We start from the raw sequence: 26,565 nt of genomic DNA on the forward strand, positions 1-26,565 counted from the left end.
ATGGCACGGGCTTCTTCTGGATTCAGAGAGACTGAAGAAGAAGCCCTGGCCGAGCTCCCTTCTGACTGGTCCTGATCCTTTAAGAAAACCTCTGCGGAGGCTTCCAGCTCAGCTTGAATGTCTTTCAGCTGTGTGAGGAGGACTGCAATAGCTGGTAAATGTGCTAGCTCAGGTCGACTCCGCACAAGCTGCTCCATTTTGTGGCACAGCGCCATGCGTTCCGCCGGGCTTCTAATTGTGTTCAAACTGCCACACATCTTTTGCAGAACTTGTGAGAGGATTACAAATTCCCTCCTGAGGACTCGGTGTGATTGGTCCATGCTGTGGCTAACACCGGAGTCTGCTGAGTCCATAATTGGCTGGAGCATTCTGTTATGATGGGGTGTCCCTCACCAAGAGGTGAGAGAAAGAGGGAGGAAAGGAGGACTCAAGGTGCAGGCTCAGGTGTTACTAAATACGTGTCTTTATTGTAATATAGGTACAGATAAGTAGACAAAGTCCATGGGTGATCAAATCAGGATTTTGCTGTGGAAGCTGAGAAAACCAGGCCAGTAAGCAGACAGGTGAATGGCAGGAACCATTTGGACCAGGGTGAACAGATGAGTAGACAAGCGAGCTGCCGGAAGCAGAGGAGTCAGAGGACCAGGACGAATAGGTGAGTAGACAGGAGAAGGCAGGGAAACTTACCACAGGAGTGGCTGCACCAACATGACAAATAGCACAGAAAACTGTCAGCGCTGAAATCTAAGTCACGTAAAAAACACGGCATCAACATAACAAAAAGAATCAACAGTACAGAAAACTGTCAGCATTGAAACTTAACATAACGTAGAAATACCCACATTTAATGCTCCGGCAACGACAGACCGTCTGCCAGAGGTTTAAATAAGGAAGGGAGGTAATCAGTGGAATGTGCCTCAGCTGTGCGCTTCACCCAACGAGTCACTGATTACCGAATGTGCCACAGCTGAGGCACCGATCCCGCAGGACGAGAGAGCGGGAGAAAGAAAGGAGGAAGAGAGGCAGGTCGCGCCAAGCGGACCTGACAGCTCATCAGAAACGTAGAGCTCCAGAGCCAGGGCAACCTGCAGAAAGGTACAGGGAGAGAGAGAGAGAGAGAGAGAGAGAGAGAGAGAGAGAGAGAGAGAGAGAGAGAGAGAGAGAGAGAGAGAGAGAGAGAGAGAGAGAGAGAGAGAGAGAGAGAGAGGACATACTACGGGAGAGAGGAGACACAAAGTTAGTTATGTGTAATGGTGGCATATAGAAGCATAGAGAGAGGGGAAGGAGAGGGGAGGGGAGGGGAAAGAAACTCAGAGCATCATGGGGCCCCCCAGCAGCCTAGGCCTATAGCAGCATAACTAAGGGAAGGCTTAGGGTCACCTTATCCAGCCCTAACTATAAGCTTTATAAAAAAGTAAAGTCTTAAGTCTATTCTTAAAGGCAGAGAGGGTGTCTGGCTCCTGAACTGAGACTGGGAGTCAGTTCCATAGGAGAGGAGCTTGATAGCTAAAGGCGCTGCCTCCCATTCTACTTCTGTGGACTCTAGGAACCACAAGTAAACCTGCACTCTGAGAGCAAAGTGCTCTGTTAGGATGATAAGGCTCTATGAGGTCTTTAAACTAAAATGGATCATTGCCATTAATAGCTTTGTAGGTTAGGAGAAGGATTTTAAAATCTATTCTGGATTTTACAGGGAGCCAGTGGAGAGAAGCTAATATGGGAGAGATATGATCTCTCTTGCTAGTTCCTGTCAGTACTCTGGCTGCAGCATTTTGGATTAACTGGAGGCTTTTTAGGAATTATTGGGACATCCTGATAGTAAAGAGTTACAGTAGTCCAGCCTGGAAGTAAAAAATGTATGGATCAGTTTTTCAGCATCACCTTGAGACGGGATGGTCCTGATTTTGGTGATATTGTGCAGGTGAAAGAAGGCAGTTCTAGAGACCTGGTTTATGTGTGATTTAAAGGACATATCCTAGTCAAAAATGACTCCAAGGTTCCTCACAGCAGTACTGGAGGCCAGAGCTATGTCATCTAGACCAAATGTACGGTTATACCGCAGATTTCCAAGGTTTTCAGGCCCAAGTACAATAAATTCAGTTTTGTCAGAATTTAGAAGTAAGAAATTACCAGTCATCCATTCCTTTATTTTTTTAAGACATGCTTGAAGTTTGACCAACTGAGCTGATTCATCTGGGTTTATAGATAAATATAACTGAGTATGATCTGCATAGCAATGGAAATTTATGCTGTGCTTCCCGATAATATTGCCTAAAGGGAGCATGTATAAAGTGAAGAGAATTGGATGTAAACTAGAGCCCTTTGAAATGCCATGACTATCTTTATGAGCTTATCTATTTCACTTTTTTTTTTAATTTAGCCATTTTAAATCTTCTCTGCTATCTTCCTACTCCAGAAACATCATCAAAAATAAAGAAAAAATTAGTAATGTGAATCTTTGGAGAAATTATTTACAGTTTTATACTGTCAAAGTTACATATGCTTTATATTACACTGTTAAAATTTTTATTTCATCCTAGACCACAAACATGTGAGTATGGCAACAAGTGCCCAAAAGCTCATTCTGTGGAAGAACTGCAGGAGTGGATGATGCGTGCTGCAGAAGAGAAGAAGATCAGACATAACATTGAAGCCCAGGGTCTCATGTCCTATAATGAAAGGCTCTTGGAGGAATACAGAAACAGTAGTAATGAAGTGCACACTGTGAGTAATCTAATCTTTAGTGTCATTATTTTCTACTAATGTCAAAGATTGTTTTGTCAGGATGTTACAGTGTCTCAGCTGACTGAGAGGCACACCATGTTCTCACAGACTCTCTGATTGCTGTGTTTATCACATACTGTACATGTTACACAACCTCTCAGTCTTTCTCCAGGCCTCAACAAGTATAAGTATTGCTCTAAAGAATCAACTGTTATGCTATTAGAGCTGTAAAGAAGATAATATATACATTTTATACTACATTTGTACATAAAAATAAAATTGAAAAATAATAAGAACAGGTGTTTCCATCAAGTGAACAAGTAAGCAAGTGATCCACAGTCTTTAACAGAAAACAATGCCTGAGTGGATTTGTGGCAAGGGTGGTTTTTACTTACTGAAGACACAACATTTAAATGTATATTTTAACTTCATTATATTTGGAAATTTTACAGAATTACAGGTAGATATTATTAGTAAGTTTAACAAACAATAATAATGATACAAATGTGAAACTTTACTAACCTGTAAAAAAGACATTTCATTAGTTCACTAAAGATATACAGTATATTCTTAAATATTACTAACTGACTGTTGAATTTTTACCTTTCACAACATTTTAATACACTGTTTCAAACATTGAACAGATATCTGAACAGGTTGATGACGTCTGCATTTCATGTGATCAAGATTTAACTGTGGCGTGTCAAAAGAGCGATGCAACACTCAAATGGAACTTCCATGTTGAAACAGAGGTAAGATTTATAAATTAGAGTTTAATAATATGGCATGAAAGTTGGTTACTTTTCCTGTTTCAAATGACAAAAACTCCCAACTATTTAATATCTAACTTCAAACATCTTCATCCATTCATGCCTCTCATTGCCTGTGTGTCGAAGCACATATTGCACATTTCCAGCCGATTGATACTGATGCGGGTAGCACGGCGGCGCGGTGGTTAGCGCTGTTGTTTCACAGCCAGAAGGTTGCAGGTTCACAGCCTTTCTGTGTGGAGTTTGCATGTTCTTCCTGTGCTTGCGTGGGTTTTCTCCGGGCACTCCAGCTTTCTCCCAAAGACATGTGGCTTAGGTTAATTGGTGTCTCTGAATTGCTTGTAGGAGTGAATGTGTGTGTATGAGTGGTTGTTCGTCTGCATGTTAGCCCTGTGATGGATGGGTGATCTGTCCAGGGTGTACCCCGCCTTCGCCCGATTACTGGCTGAGATTGGCTTTAGGATTTTGTAAGTTATCAGAAGCATCATAAGGTTAGATCAGACCTGGATGAAGGGAAGCTATGATAGTTGAAAGACTGAATGCCCTGAAGTAAAATGTTGTGTTTAACCATGAGCCTTGCTCCTCTGTACTGTTACTTTTCTTGGTGTCAGTGTGGTATTGACACAATCTTCGTCTTCTGTTTTTTTCCATTCATGTCCCAGAAATATTACAGTTTTGACTTTGAATGCCTAATTCCCTGTTTTGTGTATATACAGAGACAGCTTGTGCACGTGGCACTGCTTAAACAAGAACCAGGAGCCTCCTTCACCCTTGATGATACAAGTACAGCACCTTCAATCTACACCTCAGGTGAACACTTTGCTACTGATGACTTAACCTATGACATCACTGTGCATTTCACATCCATCAACCCAGGCCAATATGAACAGTGGTTAGTGCTAGATTTTGACATGAGACCAGTGCTCTTGAAGAGACTCAGAGTAAGAGTAGGCCAGGTGTCACTGGATGACCCCGAACAACCGACTGTGAACCATGGAGCCACCTTTCAAAATGCTGAGCGCTGGCATCGAGGGAACAGAGTTATCATCCCATGTTCATCCAGGACAGAAGAACGGGAGGAGCTGTTTAAGATGTACAAGCCTCCTCAGATTAGTTTTCTATATAAATCCTCCCACAACAGCCAAACACCTCTGAATCATGATAACTACAAAGAGAGAATGCACCATTTCCTGTACAACGAGGAACAGGCAGAGGACAAGATAGTTTCAAGGTAATATGTTTAACTGTATCATCTTTGAATGTTGAATGTGCACATATTTACAGCACAATACTTAAGCGTTTTGTTTCTTATTTACATTAGACTAAATGTTTGTGGAGAAATTACAACACTGGACACGCTGAACAGTACACAGTTTGACACGATGACAGCACGTCAGGGGGAACTCTTCTGTGCTGTCTCAATTCCTTGTAACCTGACACCTGACACCCCAGAGGGACTGGTACTAAAACATATCCAGTCTGCACTGATAGCCCCTTTATCCTCAAGTGGTCAAAACTCCAAGGTCTATGAAGCCATCATTCTCCAAGACAAAACAAGTGAGAAGAAAATGTATTTGCAGCTGTCTAAACAATGCTGCTCTGATCTTGTACTCAAAAGCAATGAATCATATCAGATGGAGGTGCAGTTTCAGTTAAACCGCTACAGCTTCTGTAACATGCATAAGGCTGTAGACGTCCTTCCTAACACAAACAGAGTGCTACCAGACCTTAAAAACCATGGAGTTCCTGTGAATAACGTCCAGCATGAGAACCTGAATGCAAAGCAGCAGTCAGCAATCGACTTTATAACTGGGAATTCCAGTGTCCAAACATCTGTTGCACCACTCCTCATTTATGGACCATTTGGAACTGGGAAAACATTCACCCTTGCTACAGCAGCCAGAGAGCTTTGTAAGCAGCCTCACAACAAAGTGCTTATTTGCACCTACACCAATAGGTAATTCTCTATATATCTCTTATCCTTAACCTACTATACATACAGTATGTACTTCATGTACATATGTACATACTGTACTTTAAAATTTTTATGTAAATATGTGAAATATGTAAACTACTGATGTATTTATTGATTTCTATAGACTGTACTCCCCATGTAATTTTACTTGTTATTTTGTTAATAGAGGCTACACTTTGCTCTGAGCTGTACTGTTATGAAGTACGGCAATGATACCTGCATGTGTTTCCTTTTAGTTCTGCAGATTTGTACGTCAGAGATCACTTCCATCCATTCATCAACAAAACCTATGAAATTATGCCAATTCGAATAAAAGCAAACAAACAAGGGAGTGCTTTGTCTGCTACAGATGAGATTACTTTGAAGTACTGTTTTCTTTCAGAAGATAGAAAATATTTTCTGCCACCTACAAAATCTGCCCTAGATCAGCACAGAATAGTCATAACCACTACAACAATGGCAAGACATTTTCATGACTTGAAGCTCCCCGAGGGATACTTCACCCATATTCTAATTGATGAAGCCTCTCAGATGCTAGAATGTGAAGCTTTGATGGCCCTTGGTCTTGCTGGACCAAACACCAGAGTTGTTTTGGCTGGGGATCACATGCAAATGGGACCCAAGCTTTTCTCAGTGGATGATCATCACCGTTCAAATCACACACTGCTTAATCGCTTGTTTCACTACTACCAAGGCGAAATGTGTGATGCTGCCCAGAAGAGTAGGATCATTTTCAGTGAAAACTACCGCTCAACAAAAGAAATTGTGGAATTTGTATCCACCCATTTCTATGTTGGTAAGAATGATATTATTAAAGCTACTGGAAATATTCCAGCTCCTGCAAATGGCCATGCTCTGACGTTTCACCATGTTAGGGGAGAGTGTCTTTTGGACACTATGTCTATGTCCTGGTATAACAAAGAGGAGGTTGTCAAAGTGACTGAAGCAGTGGAAGAAATTCTCAAACACTGGCCATCAACGTGGGGTCACAAGGACCAAAGCTCAATCTGCGTCTTATCAGAGGGATTTCAGGTAAATAAAATTTTATTTACATAAATAATACAGTGACAATTTCAGCATGAATGAAGATGTGGTCAGACATGTAATAGTTTAATTGTTTAAATTCTTATGGTTCATAGCTTCGGAAAATTAGGGCAGCACTTTCAAGAAGAAGTCTGGCTAAAGTCCATGTTGAGAATCTTGCAAATGTTCAAGGTAATTTTAATTTACAATAAAATTATTATCCAATGATTATCCAATTATGGTAGACATAAAGGATGGCGAAACTTGAACACTTGTCAGACTGTTCAAACATTTTACATAATAAATATTGTTTTCTTGCGTCGACAGGAAAACAGTTCAGGGCAGTGGTAATCACCACTGTACAAACACGTGACAGCCTGAAAACTTCTCACCTGGCTGGTCTGGAGTTGTTCAATGATGGCCGTGTGTTAAACACTGCAATGACCAGGGCTCAGTCACAGGTGGTTGTGGTTGGAGATGGTGCTGCCCTCTGTTGCTTTGGGAAGAGCTTGAGAATCTGGAAGAGCTTCATAGAACACTGCATCAGCAACAACAGTACTGTACCACAACATTTCACCAGAGATTTTTTTGAAAAGGATCTCATGGAAACTGCAAAATTTCAAAAGGCTGAACATGTGGAGGAGAGCAACACTCTCAATGACACAATTCTTCAAGAGTTGAAAGATGAATATGAACAGCTGAAAACAGAATATGTTTCTGAGGAAGACAGCCTGGAATTTGAAGACTCAGATCACCACCAGTCTAGATCATTATACAGAGTCACTGACACAGACCTTTCAGAGTTATGTAAAAAACAACCAGAGCTGTACAAGCAAGGAAAGTTGATCAGAGAGTCCTACAGCAGAGGTTATGTCTTACCATTTCATGACCCCAGCAGATGTATAAGCATCAAGGGAAGGGCAAACCTAGGTAACACTTTCACTGGAGATGAAGTTGTCTTAAAAACTGCAAGGGTGGTCAGCATCACTAAGAAAGCTGAATCAGCCCGTTTGCTTGTGTGCCTGCTTGAGGATGAGGATTACAGCAAACCAAGACCTTCTGAAGACAAATTTATCAAAAGGATGATGATACCCATTACAAAATCTGAGCCTAAAGTACGCATACTGATCAGCAAGAGGAAACGTAACTTCCTTCCAATATGGGAGAAAATTCATGGACAATGGATGATTGCAGCATATGAACGTCTTGATGAAAAGCTCAAACAAAATAATGTATTTATGGTACAAGTGATTGGATGGAGAGATGACTGTGCTTTTCCACTGGGGTACGTTGTAGAAATTCTTCCAGTTGGAAGATGTTTGGATGATGGGCTAAGGATCCTGAATGAAGAATTTAAACTTGCACCCAATACATGTAAATTAGATGAGGGTTTTTCATGGGCAGATGAAGATAGGGCACACCGAAAGGACATGCGTAAGGTAATCACTTTCACTGTTGATCCAGTAGGAGCTAAAGACCTAGATGATGCCATCAGTATCAAGGAAACTGGAAAGCAATATGAGCTGGGAGTCCATGTTGCAGATGTTGCAAGCTTTGTGAGTCCATGTAGTAAATTAGATGAGGATGCAAAACAGCAAGGGGCTACATATCACTGCAGTAGGGGAAAACACAATTACATGTTCCACCAAGACCTGAGCACTGGACACTTCAGTTTACTGTCAGGTCAAGATCGCAGAGTGGTTTCATTAATGTTCCAAGTAAACAAGCACACAAATGAGATCATTGGAGAGCCCACATTCCAGCTGTCAGTGATCAATTCTAATGAGCAGTTGTCTTATGAAGAGGCAGAGGACATGATCTCCAAAAGATATGGAAAGATGCCTAAATTTGACACAATAGAAGACTGTGTCACAGTGGCTTATTGTTTTGCAAAAAATCAAAGGAAGATTAGACTTCAGAAGGATTGGGCTTATTCTCAACCTGATGCTGAGAGATTGCCTGGAAAGCGCAAAGCCCATTTGATGATTGAAGAGCTGGGTGTGCTCTTCAACAAAATTGCATCTGAGACTTTGACTGGTTCAGAAAACACAAGGGATTACACACCCCTTCGCTGTCAGGCAAACCCAGATCCGGAAAAGGTAGAAGAACTGAAGGAGAAATGTGGAGAATTAATACCACTGTCTTTTCATGTGCGGCACAAAGTCAACCATGACAATCAAGTCCCTAACTGTGAAAAGTTTCGCATACTCACAGAAGTCTGGAAAGACATCCAGTCAGCTGCCAGAACAAATAATAATGACAAAATGGTGGATCTGGTTGCTGCAGATGACATCCACCCTCTGCTCAAGCCAGTTGTTGATCAGTTCAGAAGGTGCTCTAGTAAAGCTTATGTCATCCGTTCTAAGTCCTCCCCAAAAGCAGATATTGGGCATTATTCCCTGAATGTAAAGTCCTACACACAAGCATCTTCACCAATACGGCGGTACATGGACATTGTCTTACAGAGACTTTTGCACTCTGTCATATGTAACCGACCTGTCCAATACACTGTGACAGAAATCACACATTTGTGCAATCAATTTGACAAGAACCTCAAGGATGCCAAGGAGTATGAACAAAAGGCTGAACAAATCTCTTACGCTGTGAGCATGAAAAAACAAAGTGCTTCAAAGCTAGCCTTTGTGGTGAGTGTAGATCTCAAAGAAGAGGGCTTTGCAGTGTCATTTCCTTTTAACAATAACATATTTGCAAAGAGTTTACCAATTATGTACAAAGATTTACAACTGGACGAACAACCATATTATGATGAAACAAATCATTGCATCATTCTTCAATGGAAACAGCGAATCTATGCAGCTGACACCATGGAGATTCACCAAGAGTTGAAAATGCAGCCAGACTGTGGTCCCTGTGTTGAGCTTCCATTGGAAACATGGAAAGCCACTGTTAAAGCGATTGATGAAGAAAATTGGGATCATGCTAAAAGTCTCATATTAAGCACTAACACAAAACACCTGGAAAAACACAATATTGTGCCACTCTCATCTGAGGTACCTCATTTAAAGATGAACACATGTACCTCTGAAAGACAAAACGTACCTGAGATACAAAGGGAGCATGAGGTTGACATCAACCTCCAGTTGCAGGCAGGTGACACCCTTCAGATCCAAATGACATCAGAGGTAAAACGAGGTTATCACATGCCTGCTGTTCAGTTGGTGCACATTAAGCCAAAATTTGAGATTTGTGTGGACCATGTCCACAATCCTATCACATGCTTCTCCAGATCTGCAGATGATCCAACAAGGATACATTATAGTGACACCGAGGAGTATATACGGATCTGGAAACCATTGTGTGAGATGGAATCTGCTGCCACTGCAGTGGATGAAAGTGATAGTATAGTCATTGAAAACCTGGCGGTAAATTTCAGTGAAGAGGGGGAAGACACACTAACAGGAAGCTTCTTCTTACCTCAGGAATGGATCAATGAATGGGCCATTGAATGTAATCTTTCTAAATGCCTACTCTGCATACGGAAAAGAGGTCTGAAGTTGACTTCAACTCTGGAACATTCTGCTCTAGGGGACTCAAAAGAGTTCACATGGGTTGCCCATGGTGTGACAAGCAAAACAGAAGAACATACAAACTCTGACAATAAAGGAAGTAAAGTGGAGTTCTATGTCAATCATCTGCCAATGGAAAACATTCCTAATTGCATCTTTCAGAAAAACACAGGTTTCACTGTTGAAATAATCCCAAAGCTCCTGCCTGACATGTAAGTTCAAGTGTAGCTCCCTTTGATTTTACTAATACAACACTGCTTTTATCTTACATTTTTCTTGCAATTACATTGAGGTAGCATGTTTCTTTGTTTGGTTTGTTTTTTGCAGTCGGAAAGAAAATGCTGTGCTTAAAATTACAACCGCATGTGACCTTGTCAAGACTATAGCACTTGGAAAACGTATTCCAAGAGAGGGTAGGTTGTTTAATCAGCAGAGAATAGCTGCATAGATTTTAACTAATTGTATCCATGTGAGTCACACATACTGAAAACACAGAACACATTTTACAGTACATTTCTGTACTGTCTTAATTCACCTGTGTTCCTTTGCTTGCAAAAGAAAATTATTAATGTTAAGAATTAAAATGTCAAGTAACCTTTGTCATTTTGTCTTTGTAGTAACAACAAGGTGGTACACAATAAGAAAAGAGATACCAAATGGACTGCCAAACCTCAATCCGAGTCAGCATCTTGCAGTGGCTCAAGCTGTAAATAATACCTTCACACTCATACAGGGACCACCTGGTAAGAGCCAGAACTTGTATTCCCTTTGGTGTTTCAAATTTTCTGCAAAAACTTGAGTCGTTTTCCCCATTTGTCTTGTAGGAACTGGAAAGACAGTAGTGGGTGTGTACCTGGTGTACTGTTTCTTAGATCTCAACTCTATGAATCCAAGGAAATTTGACGATCCCGAGGATGTGAGCAAGAAACAAGTTATTCTCTACTGTGGTCCATCCAACAAGTCTGTTGATGTTGTTGCAGGCAAGTTATGCGGTGCCTTTGTACTGCGTGATGAAATTTGAACTGTATTTTCTTTGGTTACTACACTGAACAAAATTATAAACACAACATTTTTGTGTTTGCCCCCATTGTTCATGAGTTGACCTCAAAGATCTATGACTTTTTTTATGTACACAAAAGGCCTATTTCTCTCAAATATTGTTCACAAATCTGTCTAAATCTGTTAGTGAGCACTTCTCCTTTGCCGAGATAATCCATTGACCTCACAGGTGTGGCATATCAAGATGCTGATTAGACAGCATGATTATTGCACAAAAGGCCACTCTAAAATGTGCAGTTTTATCACTGTTAGAAACGCTCGACACACAAATGAGCGAGCGGAGAAAACAGACCCAGGCGGCTGGCTTCGGTGCAAGTAGTGGAATTTATTTACAGTGCCAATCAGTGCGACAGTATTTACAAGAATGGTAGAGTGGAGAAAAGACCGGGTGTCGATCATCCAGAATCTTCACCTCCAAGATCGTCTGAGACCAGCCACCCGGAGAGCTGCTACAACAATTGGTTTGCATAACCAAAGATTTTTTGCAGAAACTGTCTCAGGGAAGCTCATCTGCATGCTCGTCGTCCTCATTGGGGTTTCATCCTAACTGCAGTTCATCATCGTAACCGACTTGAGTGGGCAAATGCTCACATTCGATAGCGCCTGGCACTTTGGAGAGGTGTTCTCTTCATGGATGAATCTGGTTTTCACTGCAGCCAGCGTGTATGGCGTCGTGTCGATGAGCAGTTTGCTGATGTCAGTGTTGTGGATCAAGTAGCCCATGGTGACGGTGGGGTTATGGTATGGGCAGGCGTATGTTATGGACAACGAACACAGGTGCATTTTATTGATGGCATTTTGAATGCACAGAGATACCATAATGAGATCCTGATGCCCATTGCTGTGCCATTCATCCACGACCATCACCTCATGTTGAAGCATGATAATACATGGCCCCATGTTGCAAGGATCTGTACACAATTCCTGGAAGCTGAAAACATCCCAGTTCTTGCATGGCCAGCATATTCACCGGACATGTCACCCATTGAACATGTTTGGGATGCTCTGGATCGGTGTATACAACAGCGTGTTCCAGTTCCTGCCAATATCCAGCAATTTCGCACAGCCATTGAAGAGGAGTGGACCAACATTCCACAATCAACAATCTGATCAACTCTATGTGAAGGAATGTGCTGCACTGCGTGATGCAAATGGTGGTCACATCAGATACTGACTGGTTTTCGGACCCCCCGGACCCCCCCAATACAGTAAAAATGCACATTTTAGAGTGGCCTTTTATTGTGGCCAGCCTAAGGCACACCTGTGCAATAATCATGTTGTTTAATCAGCATCTTGATATGCCACGCCTGTGAGGTGAATGGATTATCTCGGCAAAGGAGAAGTGCTCACTAACACAGATTTAGACAGATTTGTGAACAATATTTGAGAGAAATAGGCCATTGTGTACATAGATCTTTGAGTTCAGCTCATAGCTCATGAAAAATGGGGGCAAACACAAAAGTACTGCATTTATAATTTTGTTCAGTGTATAACCCGTGTTGTGTTGTGTCTTTACTGTTGTAACAAAGAGTACCTGTTGAGGTTTGGGGATAGTCTAAAGCCCTTGAGAGTCTACAGCCAACAAGTGGAGATGCTTGATTACCCTTATCCAGGCTGCACCCTTCAGTTTTCTCGGAGAACACTCCGCCAAGATCGTTCCAAACCAGAACTCAAGTACTGTAATCACACCAGTTGATGACAATCAGTTTTGATAACTGTCCTGTTTTTAATATTAATCTAGTGTATATTTATCATGGCTTTAGGAGCATCACTTTGCATCACAGAATGCGACAGGACCAAAATCCTTATTCACGTCAAATAAGGGAGTTTGACCGACGTATTCAACTTGCCCTTGAGGAGGAGGGAGATGAGCTAACTGCTGGTGAGGTGATAGAGTAAGTTCAGATTTATCAAATTTTAAAACTCTGTGAAATCAACTATTAGTAGAATAGGAGAGAATTCCAGAACACAATATTTACTACTCAGAAGGTTTTGCAAAAATCTTTTTTTAATGTGTTCAATTCATTAAAATTATAGTATGGCCCTTATGTCTGATTTGTTTGGTATGTGTGACAGCCACAGTATTTCATGTTGGATAGTTGACAAGGTGTTGCTCATCTCATTATTGCAACAAACAAATGGTTGCTGGAAGCAGCATTGCTTAGAGTGCACCATGCACCATGTGCGGCACACACACACTGTGTTTTTAATCACATGTAACCTGTGTAAAGTACACTTAGGGGTATATCCTAATTTGTGGGGAATCACATGTGAAATAACAAAAAACATAGGGCTCAGGTATTTTGCCTATTGTAGCTCTGCTTTATAATGCCACTCAAAAGGGAAGAAAGGAAGTTTAGCTAGGTCTGGTTGACAAAGGCCTGACCTGGGAAACATGGAACGTGGGATGCACCTTGAGAAAGTGAGGCAGGCACAACTTAACCACAGAAAGGTTGATGATCTTGTCAATCACACAAGGCCCCAGGCCAGTTTTCTGAATGCCCCCTTCAATGGAATGTGCTCTGCCGATAACCAAACCTTCTGCCCAGGGATGTAGGTAGGAGTGGGATGCTGGTGGCGGTTGGCAATGAGCCTGTTCCAGACAGAGGTGCAAGACAACGCTGCTCTAGTGATCTTCCACACCATGTGGCAGCGGTGGAGGTGCGAGAGAACAGAGTGTACAGTGATCTCCTTTTCTTGTGATGGAAACAGAGGAGGCTGGGATGGGAAAGGGTGTCCAGCTTGGTGTTGCAAGAGCCAGGTTGCTAGGTTATGGTGAAGCGGAAGCACCCAAAAAATAATGACCAGCGGGCCTGTCTGGAGTTAAGTCTCTTGGCTGTTTGGAGATATGCTAAGTTTTTGTGGTCAGTCCAAACAACAAAAGGTTGTTCCGTGCTCTCTAACAAGTGTTGTGTTGTACTTGATGAAAAGGTGATTTTCTGAAAGGCTCTGGAGGACTAGGTGAACATGTTGGTGGTGCTTGGACAGGATGTGTGAAAACATTAAGATGTCGTCTAGATAAACAACACCTGTTTATGAAATCTCTGAGGACATCGTTTACTAGTGTTTGAAACATGGCGGAGGCATTTGTAAGCCCAAAAGGCATGACCTGGTATTCAAAATGTATGAGTGGAGTTTTGAATGCCGTCTTTCACTCATCCCCTTCGCGTGTATATGGACTAAGTGGTATGCATTGCGCAGGTCCAGTTTAGTAAACACGGTTGCTCCTTGTAATGACTCAAAAGCAGAGTTTAGTAGCGGCAGCAAATACTAGTTTTTTATGGTGATGGTGTTCAAACCCTGGTAGTCAATACAAGGCCGAAGGGAGCCATCCTTTTTTCCGACAATAAAACCCCCTGCCCCTAAGAGGGATGAGGACAGTCCAATGAGCTTGTCTTGTAATACTTCCGTGTGTCATTCGATTGCATCTCTCTCAGGTTTGGACATGCTATAGCATTTGCTGGTGGGTAACGGTGCTCCTCGAAGGAGGTCTATGGCACAATCGTAAGGCTGGTAATCATAAGGTGTGCACCAGGACCAGAGGTGAGTTAGGAGAATTTAAGACCATGAGCTGGATCTCCTCCCTGTGATTACCTGATAAAATGAGTGTGATGGGTGTAATGTGGTGGGTAACCCTAACTAGCAGTCACCCATCTAGTTTATTTGTGATTAGGGGCTTACCTAAAGGTTCCAATGGGATTTTAACTTGCATAGCTAACTCCTGGTCAATAAAGCTTTCATCAGCCCCAGAGTCCACCAAAGCTAGCAGTTGCAAGGAGTTGTGTTTGACACAGAGTGCAGCTTGAAGTTTTATGTTAGTAAGGGATCTTTCACGGGTTACTGTGACTGTGTCCCACCACAACCCCCACTCTCAGTGGTGGGACCGGTCTCTTGGCTGAACTGGGCAGACTGCGATTAGGCGACCTGACCATACACTCATATGGAGACAACATACCCTTTCCTTCTGCTAACAGGGGAGCCCAGTCTAGTTGCATAGGTTCCTCCCCCATACTAGATGGGGTTGGAGATGATCTGGGTGGTTGGGCCGGGTTTCCTCGGGGTACTCCACCCCTTGGAGAATTAGCTCAGGAAATTGTAGGGGTCCATGGACCTCACTCACAGCAATGTTCCTGAAGCCTATTGTCTATAAGGATGGCCAAATCTACCAATGAATTGAAGTCATCTTTCTGACAGCCCAATCACAAAAAACCCACATAAAGCCTCAATATTCCAGTTAGCATTGGCTGCCACTATTCTAAACTCCACTGAAAACTCAGCCATGCTCCTACCTCCCTGCCTCAATTTAAGCAGTCATTTACATGCATTAGCCAAGTGGTCCAGATGGTCAACAACCTTCTTTAGTTCTGAAGTAAATTCAGCCTGTGTAAGGTGACGAACTGATTGAGGACGATATCTTGCCTCATCCCAGGCTAAAGCTCTATGTATCATTATCATAGTGGCCTCTGCTCGAAAACTATTGAGCACTGGCGCACGAACCCTCTACATCGATTGAGATCTCCATGGAAGGGCTCAGGCTCTGGTATGTGTGGTTCATTTGGGACAAAGGAGTGAGTGGTGCCTGGAGGATCAAAGGAGGTTGAAGGGGGATCTTGTACTGGAGAAGTTACTTGTGCCGACAGGGCAGATACCTGGGTAGACAGTCGAGAGACCTTGCTGGTCAGGGCCTGGATAGCCTCTGTGCCCCACCATTGTGATTGGTCCACCTGTCCCACCTGTGGTTTGGTGGGTAGAGCAGTCATCTCCCAACTGGAGGGTCGGACGTTTGAATCTCGGTGCCTACAGTCCATGTGTCGAAGTGTCCTTTGGGCAAGACACTGAACCCCCAAGTTGCCCCCGATGGTTAGAGCCATCGGTTGAGTTGGCGCCGTGGATGGCTGCCTTGGTTCTGTACCAGAAACAAATTCCTTGTGTGTAACATACTTGACCAATAAAGGTGATTATCCTTATCCTTATCCTAGTGGGAAAGGATGGACTGCATGGGAGGCAACCCCTTTTCTGAATTTATAGTCCATGATGTTTGGCCAGTCAGTTCTGTTATGGCAGGTGTGCCAAAGTCAAGACAGAAGGACTCAAAATGCAAATTCAGACTGAAGATGATTAAGCAAAGAGCTTTATTTCTGAAGTATAGTGCTCAAGGCAGATGCCCCAGATTGGACAGTGTTATGGTGTTATCTGGAGCAAACCAGGCAGGAACAAAGAACACAGGGGAGTGGCAGACATGGGACTGCAGGCATCTAAAGGTATGCCTTTAGACATTTTGATGAGGAACAGAACACAGGCGAGATAACGTTACTTTTGGCCATCTGAACATGGCTAGAGCAACTGACTGGCAAGGGTGACACAGCCAACCTCTGGCTAAATACCAGTCATGCAGATGGGACTAATTAGCTTCAGTTGTGCCACTCCTCACCAGCCTCCTCCTCGTCACACACCCCACCATCCCAGAGAGGGAGATAGGGAAAAGAGACAGACCAGCAACCTCAAAATGTTTTCATCAGTGATCATAAATCTGAGCGGATCACCATTACATGTGGTGTCCCCCAAGGTTCAATTCTTGAAACACTGCTATTCAACCTGTACATGATCCCTATGGGTCAAATCATACATGACAATAACCTTGCCTATCACAGTTATGCAGACAACACTCTGATTTATTTAGCTCTGTTACCAAGTGACAATGACCCCTTAGACTCATTCTGTCATTGCTTAGAGCAAGTAAATACCTGGTTGTAATCAAATTTCCTTAAGTTAAACAAAGACAAGACTGAAGTCACTGTTTTGGCAACAAGAAGGAAAGGACAGGACGTTATTGCTCAGCTCGATTCTAAAGCTAGAAAGACGAGACCCAAATTAGAAATCTTGGAGTATAATGTCATGTGTCCATTCTTGGAACCTAACCAGCAGTATATCCTGTACTTCCCTTAACCATCATTAAGCATAGCCTCCGTTACTAATGTGGACCATCCTGCTTTGTTTTTCCACTGTATTTTCTCTCTGTCCATCTCTGTTTTGTGGAGGGAGGTGCTGCTCCCTCCTCACACATGCAGTCATGCTTGAGGTGCAAAGATGAGGACATTTAATCAATTCCCGTCAACTGCTCTATGCGCATGAACCCCCCTCGTGTTCCTGGTACTTGACTTTAGTATTACATCCTGAGGGGTGCTCCCAGAACACACCTCCAAAGTGGGTCAAGTGTAGTGGAAACAAATGCAGAACCAATGGGGAGTGTTACATGCTTCAATAGTGAAAAAATTCTATAACTGACTCAGACTTGAGCTTCACCAGTCACATCAACTATAGCAGCTTTTTATCATCAAACTAACTGCAAGACTCAGAGGTCTCATGTCCAGACAAAATTTGTAGAAATGAATTCATGCCTTCATCTCTAGCAGGCTGGACTATTGTCTGTTGTCTTTTGTCTGGTCTTCCCAAAAAGACTGTTAGGCAACTTCAGCTCATTCAGACACTGCTGCCAGAGTTTTACCCAGTACCAAGAGAACTGAGCACATCGCTCCTGTTCTTAAATCCTTACACTGGTTGCCAGTCACCTACAGAATAGATTTTAAAGTGCTTCTGGTGGTTTATAAATCACTCAATGGTGTCATGGGGCCGAAATACATTTCTGATCTCCTTGAAGAATCCAAACTGTTGTATCCGGTACTTTTTACTATGCTAACTCTGAGAGACAAAGCAGTCCAAGTAACTTCAAAACAGTGCTGATTTATTCAATGAACACAGCTAAAAAATTAACATTACATGCTCAGGTATCTTGCACCTCCAACATGCACGCAGGCAGCTGAAAGATGAAAGACCCCGAACCACAACAGGCCTATACATTATATCACTTCGGGCTAACCCCATTCTACACAGAGAGACGCCAAATCGTGACATCTCCCAGTGCCAGCTTTGCAGCAAGAACTTATAAAACCATATTTTTCTAAAAGGTTCACATTTATTTTCATGAAATCTTCAAATCTCCTGGAATAATTAACATGGAAAATAAACAACAATCAACAAACAATATGTATAAAATACAAACAGGGATGGATGGATAGAAACAAAATTCTGTCAGAAGACTTTCTGCTGTAGTTGGTAGAGAAAGTATATCATATAAATCATATAATAAGGAAAACCTGTGGCTGAGGAAGTAGAGCGGGTCGTCTCCTGACCGGAAGATTAGCGGTTTGATTCCCAGCTTGTCCAGTCCACATGTCAAAGTGTCCTTGAGCAAGACACCAAATCCCCAGTTGTTCCTGGTGATGTCACCGGTGTGTGAGTGCTTGGGAGTTTGATTGGGTGAATGGCCAAATAGTATGAAAGCGCTTTGAGTGTGCTGCAATGCATAGAAAAGTGCTACACAAGTATATGACCATTTACCATTACACTGCCAAGTTCAGGAGAGGCTGAAACAGTGATTGAAAATCAAATCAGTGTGAGATTTATTCTTGTTTCTTTGCACCCTTGATAACACAAAAAAAGAAGAAAAAAATGGTGTAATGTCCTGACAAATGATCAAATGCAAATAATAGAATAAAACCATTGTAGTCCTATTGTTTTGGCTAATGTATTATTATTATTATTACTACATTAGACAAAAACAGTCCTATTTGGCTCTGTGTGGCTCTTTGACATTTAAGAGTTTTTAAGTTTTAAGATGTTTGCTAAATGCTTTTTGTTCTGAAGCTGTGAATAGGAGTAAAAGTAAAGAATTTTTATTTTTATTTTTCATTCAGGTACACTAATTGGCAAATTGATAAATTCAGCCCCAGACTTATTGTATATAATGGAAATTTGATTCTATAAATGAGAAAAATCTCAGGAACCTCTCTTCCAGAACACTGGAAACTGATTGTATGATTTTTCCTCTAATGTTCTTTTGATTGTTATTGATTAAAATTATTTGATAGAATAAGGGATGAGATTATTACAGGGCTTCAAGGGTGAGCTGGTTATAGTGCAGTATGTTCAATAATTGTTCAAGCCCTGTTCTGGATTGTCTACAATGAATACAGTCCCAGAATGTTTCATAAAAAAGCTCAAGTACAGTAAGAATAGGAAATGGGAAGTAAGTGTGGTATTTGTAATTTTCAGTATTAATTATATCTTGACATTTAGTTCTTTTATGCAGAGTTAAACATTTATTGTACCTGCCAGCAAGTGGCAGAATAAGCTGTCTGTGATTAGTACTCCTGCCACATAGAAGACCTGTAGTACTCAGTCTTTAGCTGGAACCTGTGGCACCACAGTTCATGTGTGCCTGTGTACTGTGGTGCTGGTAGCTGTGGGAAAGCCTTGCTGGCGAAACAATAAAGTGAACTGTTCTATACCACTAATGCTGTCGCTGTTCAACTGGTGTAACATACACAGTTTTATGACATCAGTTTGAATTTGAATAACTTTGTTGCAGCCTAACTGTATTGTTTTCCCCCCTCCTAGAAACAAGAAACTCCTCATAAAAGCACGGGTGTATGAGCTTGAACGGCATGACATTATACTGTGCACATGTACACAGTCTTCTACCCCGAGCTTGAGAAAGACAGTCAGCGCACGTCAGATCCTCATTGATGAATGTGCAATGGCCACTGAACCTCAGGCCCTGATTCCACTGGCCTGCAACAAACCAGAAAAGGTGTGCTTTTCATTTACTGACCAGTACACTGCTTGTTTTTTCCATTAACATTGTCCTTATTGTGTCTCTTCTTTGTGCATTGATTCATGAAAATACTGCCCTGACTCTAAAATTACATTTCCTAAGCACAATGAGTTTTAATGTCAGAATATACAGTGCCTATAAAAAAGTATTCACACCCTTAAATGTTTTACCTTTTTATTGTTTTTGTAAATCAATCATGGTCAATATAATTTGGCTTTTTTGACAGAAAAAAATACAAAAAAACCTCTGTCAAAGTGAAAACAAGTTTCTACAAAGAAATGTCAATTAAATAAAAACATGTAATGGGAAATAAGTGATTGCATAAATATGCACCCCCTTCAATTCATTATTTAGTAGATTCACCTTTGGCTGCAATCACAGCCCTGAGTCTGCATGAATAGGTCTCAATTTGGGCATGCACATCTCTCTGCAATTTTACTCCATTCTTCTTTGTAAAACTGCTCAGGCTCTACAAGATTGTGCAGGAATCAGGCGTGAACAGCCCTTTTCAAGTCCAGCCACAAATTCTCTATTGGATTGAGGTCAGGGCTTTGACTCGGCCACTCCAGAACACTCACCTTGTTGTCTTTAAACCATTTCTGTGTAGCTTTTGCTGTATGCTTCGGGTCATTGTCTTACTGGAAAATAAATCTTTTCCCAAGCTATAGTTCTCTTTCAGACTGAATAAGATTGTCCTCCAGGAGTTTCAAGGTTCAGGATTTTATTGCCAATTCACCATATGTGCAGGACATACAGAAAATCAAAATACCGTTTCTCTCTCACCTAGTATTGGGTGCCATAATATTTAGGAACTAAAATAGAATGTGCCATAACATTTAGGAACTAAAATAGAATAAAGTAGAATAAAAATAGAATAGAATAAGAACTGGATTGACGTAATTAGGATAAAATCTAAACGGTACAGCCATAAGCTGTGACTCAAAGCCGTGTACAGTCAGTGACAGTTGTGCAAACAATAATATGAGATTGTCAGGTGGTTCAGCATCACCAGGGTGTTGGTGATGAGGTGCAAATAGCATATGAGGTATACATGGACAGTATTGCAAATGACTAACAGCAGCAGATATCCCAGCAAAAAAACACAATCAGCAGCAGATTTACCTTTAATAAACAAAAAGGAGGGAATGTATTGAGTTTGTGCAACAGCAGGGGTAGTCTTTTTATATCTTTTTATGTTCTGTGGTGAGTTACGGTCCAGGGGCAGAGGGGTGGAGGTAGTGACCAGTGTTCAGCATCCTCACAGACTGGTGGATGAAGCTGTTTGCAAGTCTGGTGGGGGTGGGAGGTGTCATCAGCAATGCTGATGCCTCTGCGGGTGAGGTGGGTGTTGAAGATGTCCGTAAGGGAAGTCAGAGGGGCACCGATGATCTTGCTGGCTGTTTTCACTACAGGTATGTGCCAAAAAGTTAGAATATCGAGGAAAAGTCCATTTATTTCAATAATTTGTTTCAAAAAGTGAAACTTGTATGTTATATTAGTTCACTGCACACAAAGTGAAATATTTCAAGCCTTTATTTGTTTCAATTTTGATGATTATGGATTAAAGACAAAAAAAACCCAAATCTAGTAAACAGATGATTCGCTGTGGTGGGAACAGCCGAAAGAAGAAGAAGAAGAAGAAGAAGTGCTACAGACTGATAGTCATTGTAACTGGTTGGGTGGGGCTTCTTTGAAATTGGAATTATTGTGGCAGCCTTGAAACACGTGGGAACAACTGCTTGGCTCTGAGAGATGTTAAAGATGTCCATGAGGACATCCTTGAGCTTCTCGGCACAGTCCTTTAAAACATGAGCAGGTATGTTATCCGGTCCAGCTGCCTTGTGTGGGTTGATCCTGGAGAGGGTTTTCTTCATGCTGGCTGCGGACAGTCACACAACCTGCTCGCCCAGGGGAGGGGTGGTCTTCTGTGCTGGTGTGTTGTTCTGCATTTCAAAGCGACCTAAGAAGTCACTGAGGCTGTTCAGCAGAGAGATGTCACTATCACACCTCTGACGTGGGGGTTTATAGCCTGTGAGGGTTTGGATGCCACTCCAGAGACTCCAGAGAGATTTGCCTATACTTTGATGCGTTCATTTTACCCTCTACCTTTACAAGCCTTCCAGGGCCAGCTGCCGAGAAACATCCCCACAGCATGATGCTGCCACCCCGGTGCTTCACAGTGGGGATGGTGTGTTTGTGGTGATGTGCAGTGTTTGGTGTCCACCAAACATAGCATCTTGTTTGATGGCCAAAAAGCACCATTTTGGTCTCATCAGACCAAAGAACTTTCTTCCCCTTGAGTTGCTTGGAGTGTTCTTTTGTCTTCAGGGTGTAATGGTAGCCAGGAATACTGATTAATCAGTTACTGGACCTTCCAGACACAGGTGTTTTTATACTACAATCATTTGAGACCCATTCACTGCACTATGGTGATCCACACTTCACTAATTGTGAGACTACTAGCACCAATTGGCTGGACCTCTGTTGAATTAGGTCATTCATTTTAAAGGGGTCAAAGGTGCATCTACTAAATACTGAATTGAAGGGGTGAATATTTATGCAATCACTTATTTCCCATTACATATTTTTTTTTAAATTGGCATTACTTTGTAAAAACCTGTTTTCACTTTGACACAAAAGAGGTTTTTTTTCTAAAAAGCTAAATTATATTGACCATGATTGATTTATAAAGTCAATAAAAGGTAAAACATTTAAGGGGTTGAATACTTTTTATAGGCACTGGTTGTCATCCTTTCTATTAGCCTAATCCTTATCAAATAGGTATGATATTATTTCAAATTATGTATTGTAACACTGTCTAATGCAGGTAATTCTGACAATGGCATCATGACAAGTACTAGTGAGGATGTCTCTTCTGACAAGAAATTAAATGATTACTCGTTATCATAAATATGATAACCCCTGCAATCATTTCTTTAGTGCAGTAGTTAGGGTCTCATTAACTAAATTAATTCAGGCAAATCATCCCAGGTTAAATAATCATTTAATATTACAATAATCCTGAACAGGTCAATAAATTAGGAGACACTCCAGCAATATGGTAGTTAGGGAACAAAGAACAGAATCACTCCTCCTGCAATGGAACAGATAAAGTATTAAATAAGGAGATTGTCACAGAGTCAGTCAGTCATGGTTGGCCCTACAGTCAGTCAGTCCAGAGTGCTCCCGGCCACTCCTGGCCGGGTTCTGCCTGTTCGTCTGTCCTTCCTGAACACACACACTATACCGCAGCATCATCCTACCTACTAACGCACAGCTATTCCAACTTTTATCTTCTCCCAGTTACACATCCTCCTATTGTTTAAGCCAGAGTCACGGTTTCATGCCAGCTCTACACCCCTTCTTCCGGGAATTGTCTGAGATGTCTAGTACGTGAACTTCTAGGTCACGCTGACCCCGTGCACATTAATCTATAAACTAAATATGAACTCAAAAGTGAGCACATGAACATTTAAGGGAGGCTGCTCCCTGGATGTTTACCCATAAATTAAACAGAGGACATGAGCCAAGATATTCTTGCTTGAGCAAGCTATCAGTAGATAGTTCCCAAGGACCCTCATGCACAAATATCCTCAAACATTTCAAAGGAGAGAAACAGATCTCTCCAAAATTATATAAACACTTAGCTCACCCTTACATAACTACTACAAATATCTATATGTAAACTACACACTATATTCTATTACATATCACCTCTGGACTGGCACCTTGTTTGTTTTTGACCACTACACTAGTTCCACTGTCAGGTAGAAATCTTTCCTTGACCAACGATTCCATGGCAACAAACTTCTGAAACTCCTGGCCAGTTGTTGTGCTGGTTGTTGGCTAAACAGCCACTGGTTACATAATTGCTTAGTTATGCTCATTTGGTCTAATTAGTGAAGTCATTCACTCCAGTGTCTTACAATATCACTTTTAGATTATTTTGATTGGTGACCATAAACAATTAAGACCAATTGTGAAGAATGTGCATGTGAGGAGGATGGGGATGGCCAAGTCTCTGTTTGAGCGCTACTACACAATGCATGAGAAGAAGGCAGTGATGCTGGACACGCAGTACAGAATGGTGAGAATATGAAATACTCACTAAGTATATAGAATAGTGTGTATTACATATGTTTTATAATATTTTGTATATACATACAGTACTTATTGTAGCAATATTGTATTACCATATGAATGTTTCATATTTTAAAGTATAATCAACAACTATCAATTATATACCTTCATAGCATAAGGATATATGCGAGTTCCCATCAAATGAATATTATGAGGGAAAGCTGAAAACTGGGGTGGAGCAGCCAAGCAGTGTTCTACGTGTGGATAAAAGGACAATGCCAGTTGTTTTTGGGGACGTCAAAGGAACGACCATCAGTCTGGTTGTCAGCACAGCAAAAGGGAACGAGAACTCGAAAGCAAACCAGGAAGAGAGAAACAAAGTGGTAGGATATTGGGCACCCTTGCATTTCCTCGTTGATTTTAAACAGTAATATTAAAATATAAGGGTAAAGGTTACTATAGAGTCATTAATCAGACAGTATGTAATGACTTTATATTCACTATTGCCTTCAATCACTGGTTTTGGCATGGTTCTTCTGCAGGTTGACATTGCTGAAATGCTGGTGAAGACTGCCAAAATCAAAGAGCAAAGTATTGTGATTTTGTCACCCTATAATGCCCAAGTATCAGAAATAAGAGAGGAGCTGAAGAAGAAGAAAATGGATGAAATCACTGTTACCACAATCACTAAAAGCCAAGGTAATGATAAAGTGAAATTAAACTGACAACATCACAATAAAATTATTTCAGAGTAAAACTATTCATTCTAAATAACTGGTCCTCTCAAAGAATTATATGCATTGCCATATAAGCTGTGTTTTAATGTTGTGTTTTGTCTGCTGCTGCTGCTGCTGCTACTTCCTGTTCCACTGGGTAGTTTCATCATCAGTATGCCATATTTTATGACCTCTCACGTTTTGAATGTCAAATCATAATCAGTAAAGTAGTAAATGCTGATGTTATGAAAAAAAGAATATTCCAATTTTAAAATGTAGCTGAGTGAGTCTCACACAGTGGAAATACAGTACTTGTTCCTGTCAAATGTACTTGACCACTTGATTTTTGTCAGGATGTAGACAATTTATCAATTTGGTAGTTTAGTGCATGTCAGGAAATAATAATGAAAAACTGCCATCATGTGACATTCATTGCCTTGTAGGAAGTGAATGGCGTTACGTCATCATTTCTACTGTGTGCTCTCTGCCAAGTGACGAGATTGAGAGTGAACCAGACCGAGCCTGGCTGTCCAAACATCTAGGCTTTGTGGGTGATCCCAACCAGATTAATGTGGCCATCACCAGGGCCAAAGAGGGACTGTGCATCATTGGTGAGATTCTGCAGTTCCCCTCTCTCTCTCTTTTTATAGTCTATGCCTGAGACTTAAAGCTCCTGCTCTATGTACATATCTTCCTAACTCAAATGTTTCTGTCCTCTCAAAGGGAACAGAGAGTTGCTCCACTGCAGTACAGCTTGGAGAAAGCTCCTGAACCACTACAAGCTTCACAGAGCGGTGGCAGATGCCAACAAGATTTCAGTGTGCTCTGCCAGATAGCCGATCTCCTCTATTCCTTTTTGGAGACTTAATTTCTATGAGCAGTTCAGAGCCCCTACACTTATGCAACAGCATGACTCAAGGGTGTGTATATGTTTTTAGTTTTCATGTAATTTCAGAGTAACTTTTTCTATATATCCTTTTTGCAGGTTTATAGTAGCAGGGGTTTTTGATATTGTATTTGTCATTTTTGATGTGCCCTGATGTATATGCATCTTTAACATGTACACATTTGTAAAAAGCAAATTCTATATCAACTGTATCAAGAGTTTTATTTTTAGATATGCTATTGTAATATCTAAACTTTCAGGTTCATAGATAGTTTTTTTTGTTTTGGTTTGGTTTTGCATTTTCATTATTGTTGCTAATTTTAAATATCACATTTAAGAGACGTTGTAGGTTGCAATGAAAACTTTATCACACTGTGCTACTCTTAACTATGGACAAAAACAGAGTAGAGCTCTTGTTGTTTTAGGTGTAGCTGACATGGGGAGAATTACCACTGTGTAAAACAGCCTCCACTGAGGCACTGTTCCTCTTTACAGATGAATCAATGTGCATTTGTTTTTACTGCAGGACAGGACCTGACCCTTAAACCACTTTATCATTCTCATTTTTATGTTTGTCCTCTGTTCTTATGGTTTTTGATACCTTTTAATTTTGTGTGTTCAGGGATTAGCTTTATCTGCAGAAATATTAATAAAACTTTTTTATCGATTTTTTGCATTGTTATACTTTTCTACATTATGCGATTTTGATCAATATCTGTCATAGCCTGGAAAGATAGTTTAATAACTTATTTGGATGTGAGCCAACTGCAAAACAGCAGAAATACAAGTCTGGTAAAAGAGGGAATGGCAAAGAGCTAGGAGATATGAACTAGCCTTTCAGTAACATACATAGTCTTAAAAAAAGCCCTTTGTAGTGAAAGAACTGCATATTATTCATCACTGATAGAGGAAAATAAGAACAACCCCAGATTTCTTTTCAGCACTGTAGCCAGGCTGACAAAGAGCCACAGTGCCTTTGAGCTTAATATTCCCTTAGATCTCAGCAGTATTGATTTCATGAGCTTCTTTACAATTAAAATCACAACTATTAGAGAAAAAAATTAATCAAATCATTCCCACAACTCTCACAGACGGTCTATCACGTCCAATTGCTTTAAAAAACATCTGTAA

General features: G+C 41.2%; 1 protein-coding gene across 5 annotated transcripts in view; it reads left to right on the plus strand.

The window, feature by feature from the left end:
* LOC109969090 (helicase with zinc finger domain 2) overlaps window positions 1-25,997 on the plus strand; it is a 34,544-nt gene extending 8,547 nt beyond the window's left edge. For 2 of the 5 annotated variants that reach the window (XM_020615754.1, XM_020615756.1), the window contains 18 exons: window positions 2,541-2,724; window positions 3,369-3,476; window positions 4,211-4,725; window positions 4,816-5,451; window positions 5,706-6,501; window positions 6,609-6,684; window positions 6,820-10,231; window positions 10,347-10,432; window positions 10,637-10,762; window positions 10,844-10,999; window positions 12,608-12,752; window positions 12,842-12,973; window positions 19,536-19,728; window positions 23,693-23,839; window positions 24,006-24,215; window positions 24,375-24,531; window positions 24,992-25,159; window positions 25,272-25,997. In XM_020615754.1, the coding sequence (XP_020471410.1) occupies window positions 2,541-2,724; window positions 3,369-3,476; window positions 4,211-4,725; window positions 4,816-5,451; window positions 5,706-6,501; window positions 6,609-6,684; window positions 6,820-10,231; window positions 10,347-10,432; window positions 10,637-10,762; window positions 10,844-10,999; window positions 12,608-12,752; window positions 12,842-12,973; window positions 19,536-19,728; window positions 23,693-23,839; window positions 24,006-24,215; window positions 24,375-24,531; window positions 24,992-25,159; window positions 25,272-25,384 (7,360 nt within the window). In that variant the 3' untranslated portion in view covers window positions 25,385-25,997. The remainder of the gene's footprint in view (window positions 1-2,540; window positions 2,725-3,368; window positions 3,477-4,210; window positions 4,726-4,815; window positions 5,452-5,705; window positions 6,502-6,608; window positions 6,685-6,819; window positions 10,232-10,346; window positions 10,433-10,636; window positions 10,763-10,843; window positions 11,000-12,607; window positions 12,753-12,841; window positions 12,974-19,535; window positions 19,729-23,692; window positions 23,840-24,005; window positions 24,216-24,374; window positions 24,532-24,991; window positions 25,160-25,271) is intronic. The other 3 variants (XR_002276225.1, XM_020615755.1, XR_002276226.1) reach the window with 3 other exon arrangements.
* Window positions 25,998-26,565: the final 568 nt, after the last annotated feature.

The sequence above is a fragment of the Monopterus albus genome, unplaced genomic scaffold (genome assembly GCF_001952655.1).
Source record: "Monopterus albus unplaced genomic scaffold, M_albus_1.0 scaffold170.1, whole genome shotgun sequence".
NCBI classification, from domain to species: domain Eukaryota; kingdom Metazoa; phylum Chordata; class Actinopteri; order Synbranchiformes; family Synbranchidae; genus Monopterus; species Monopterus albus.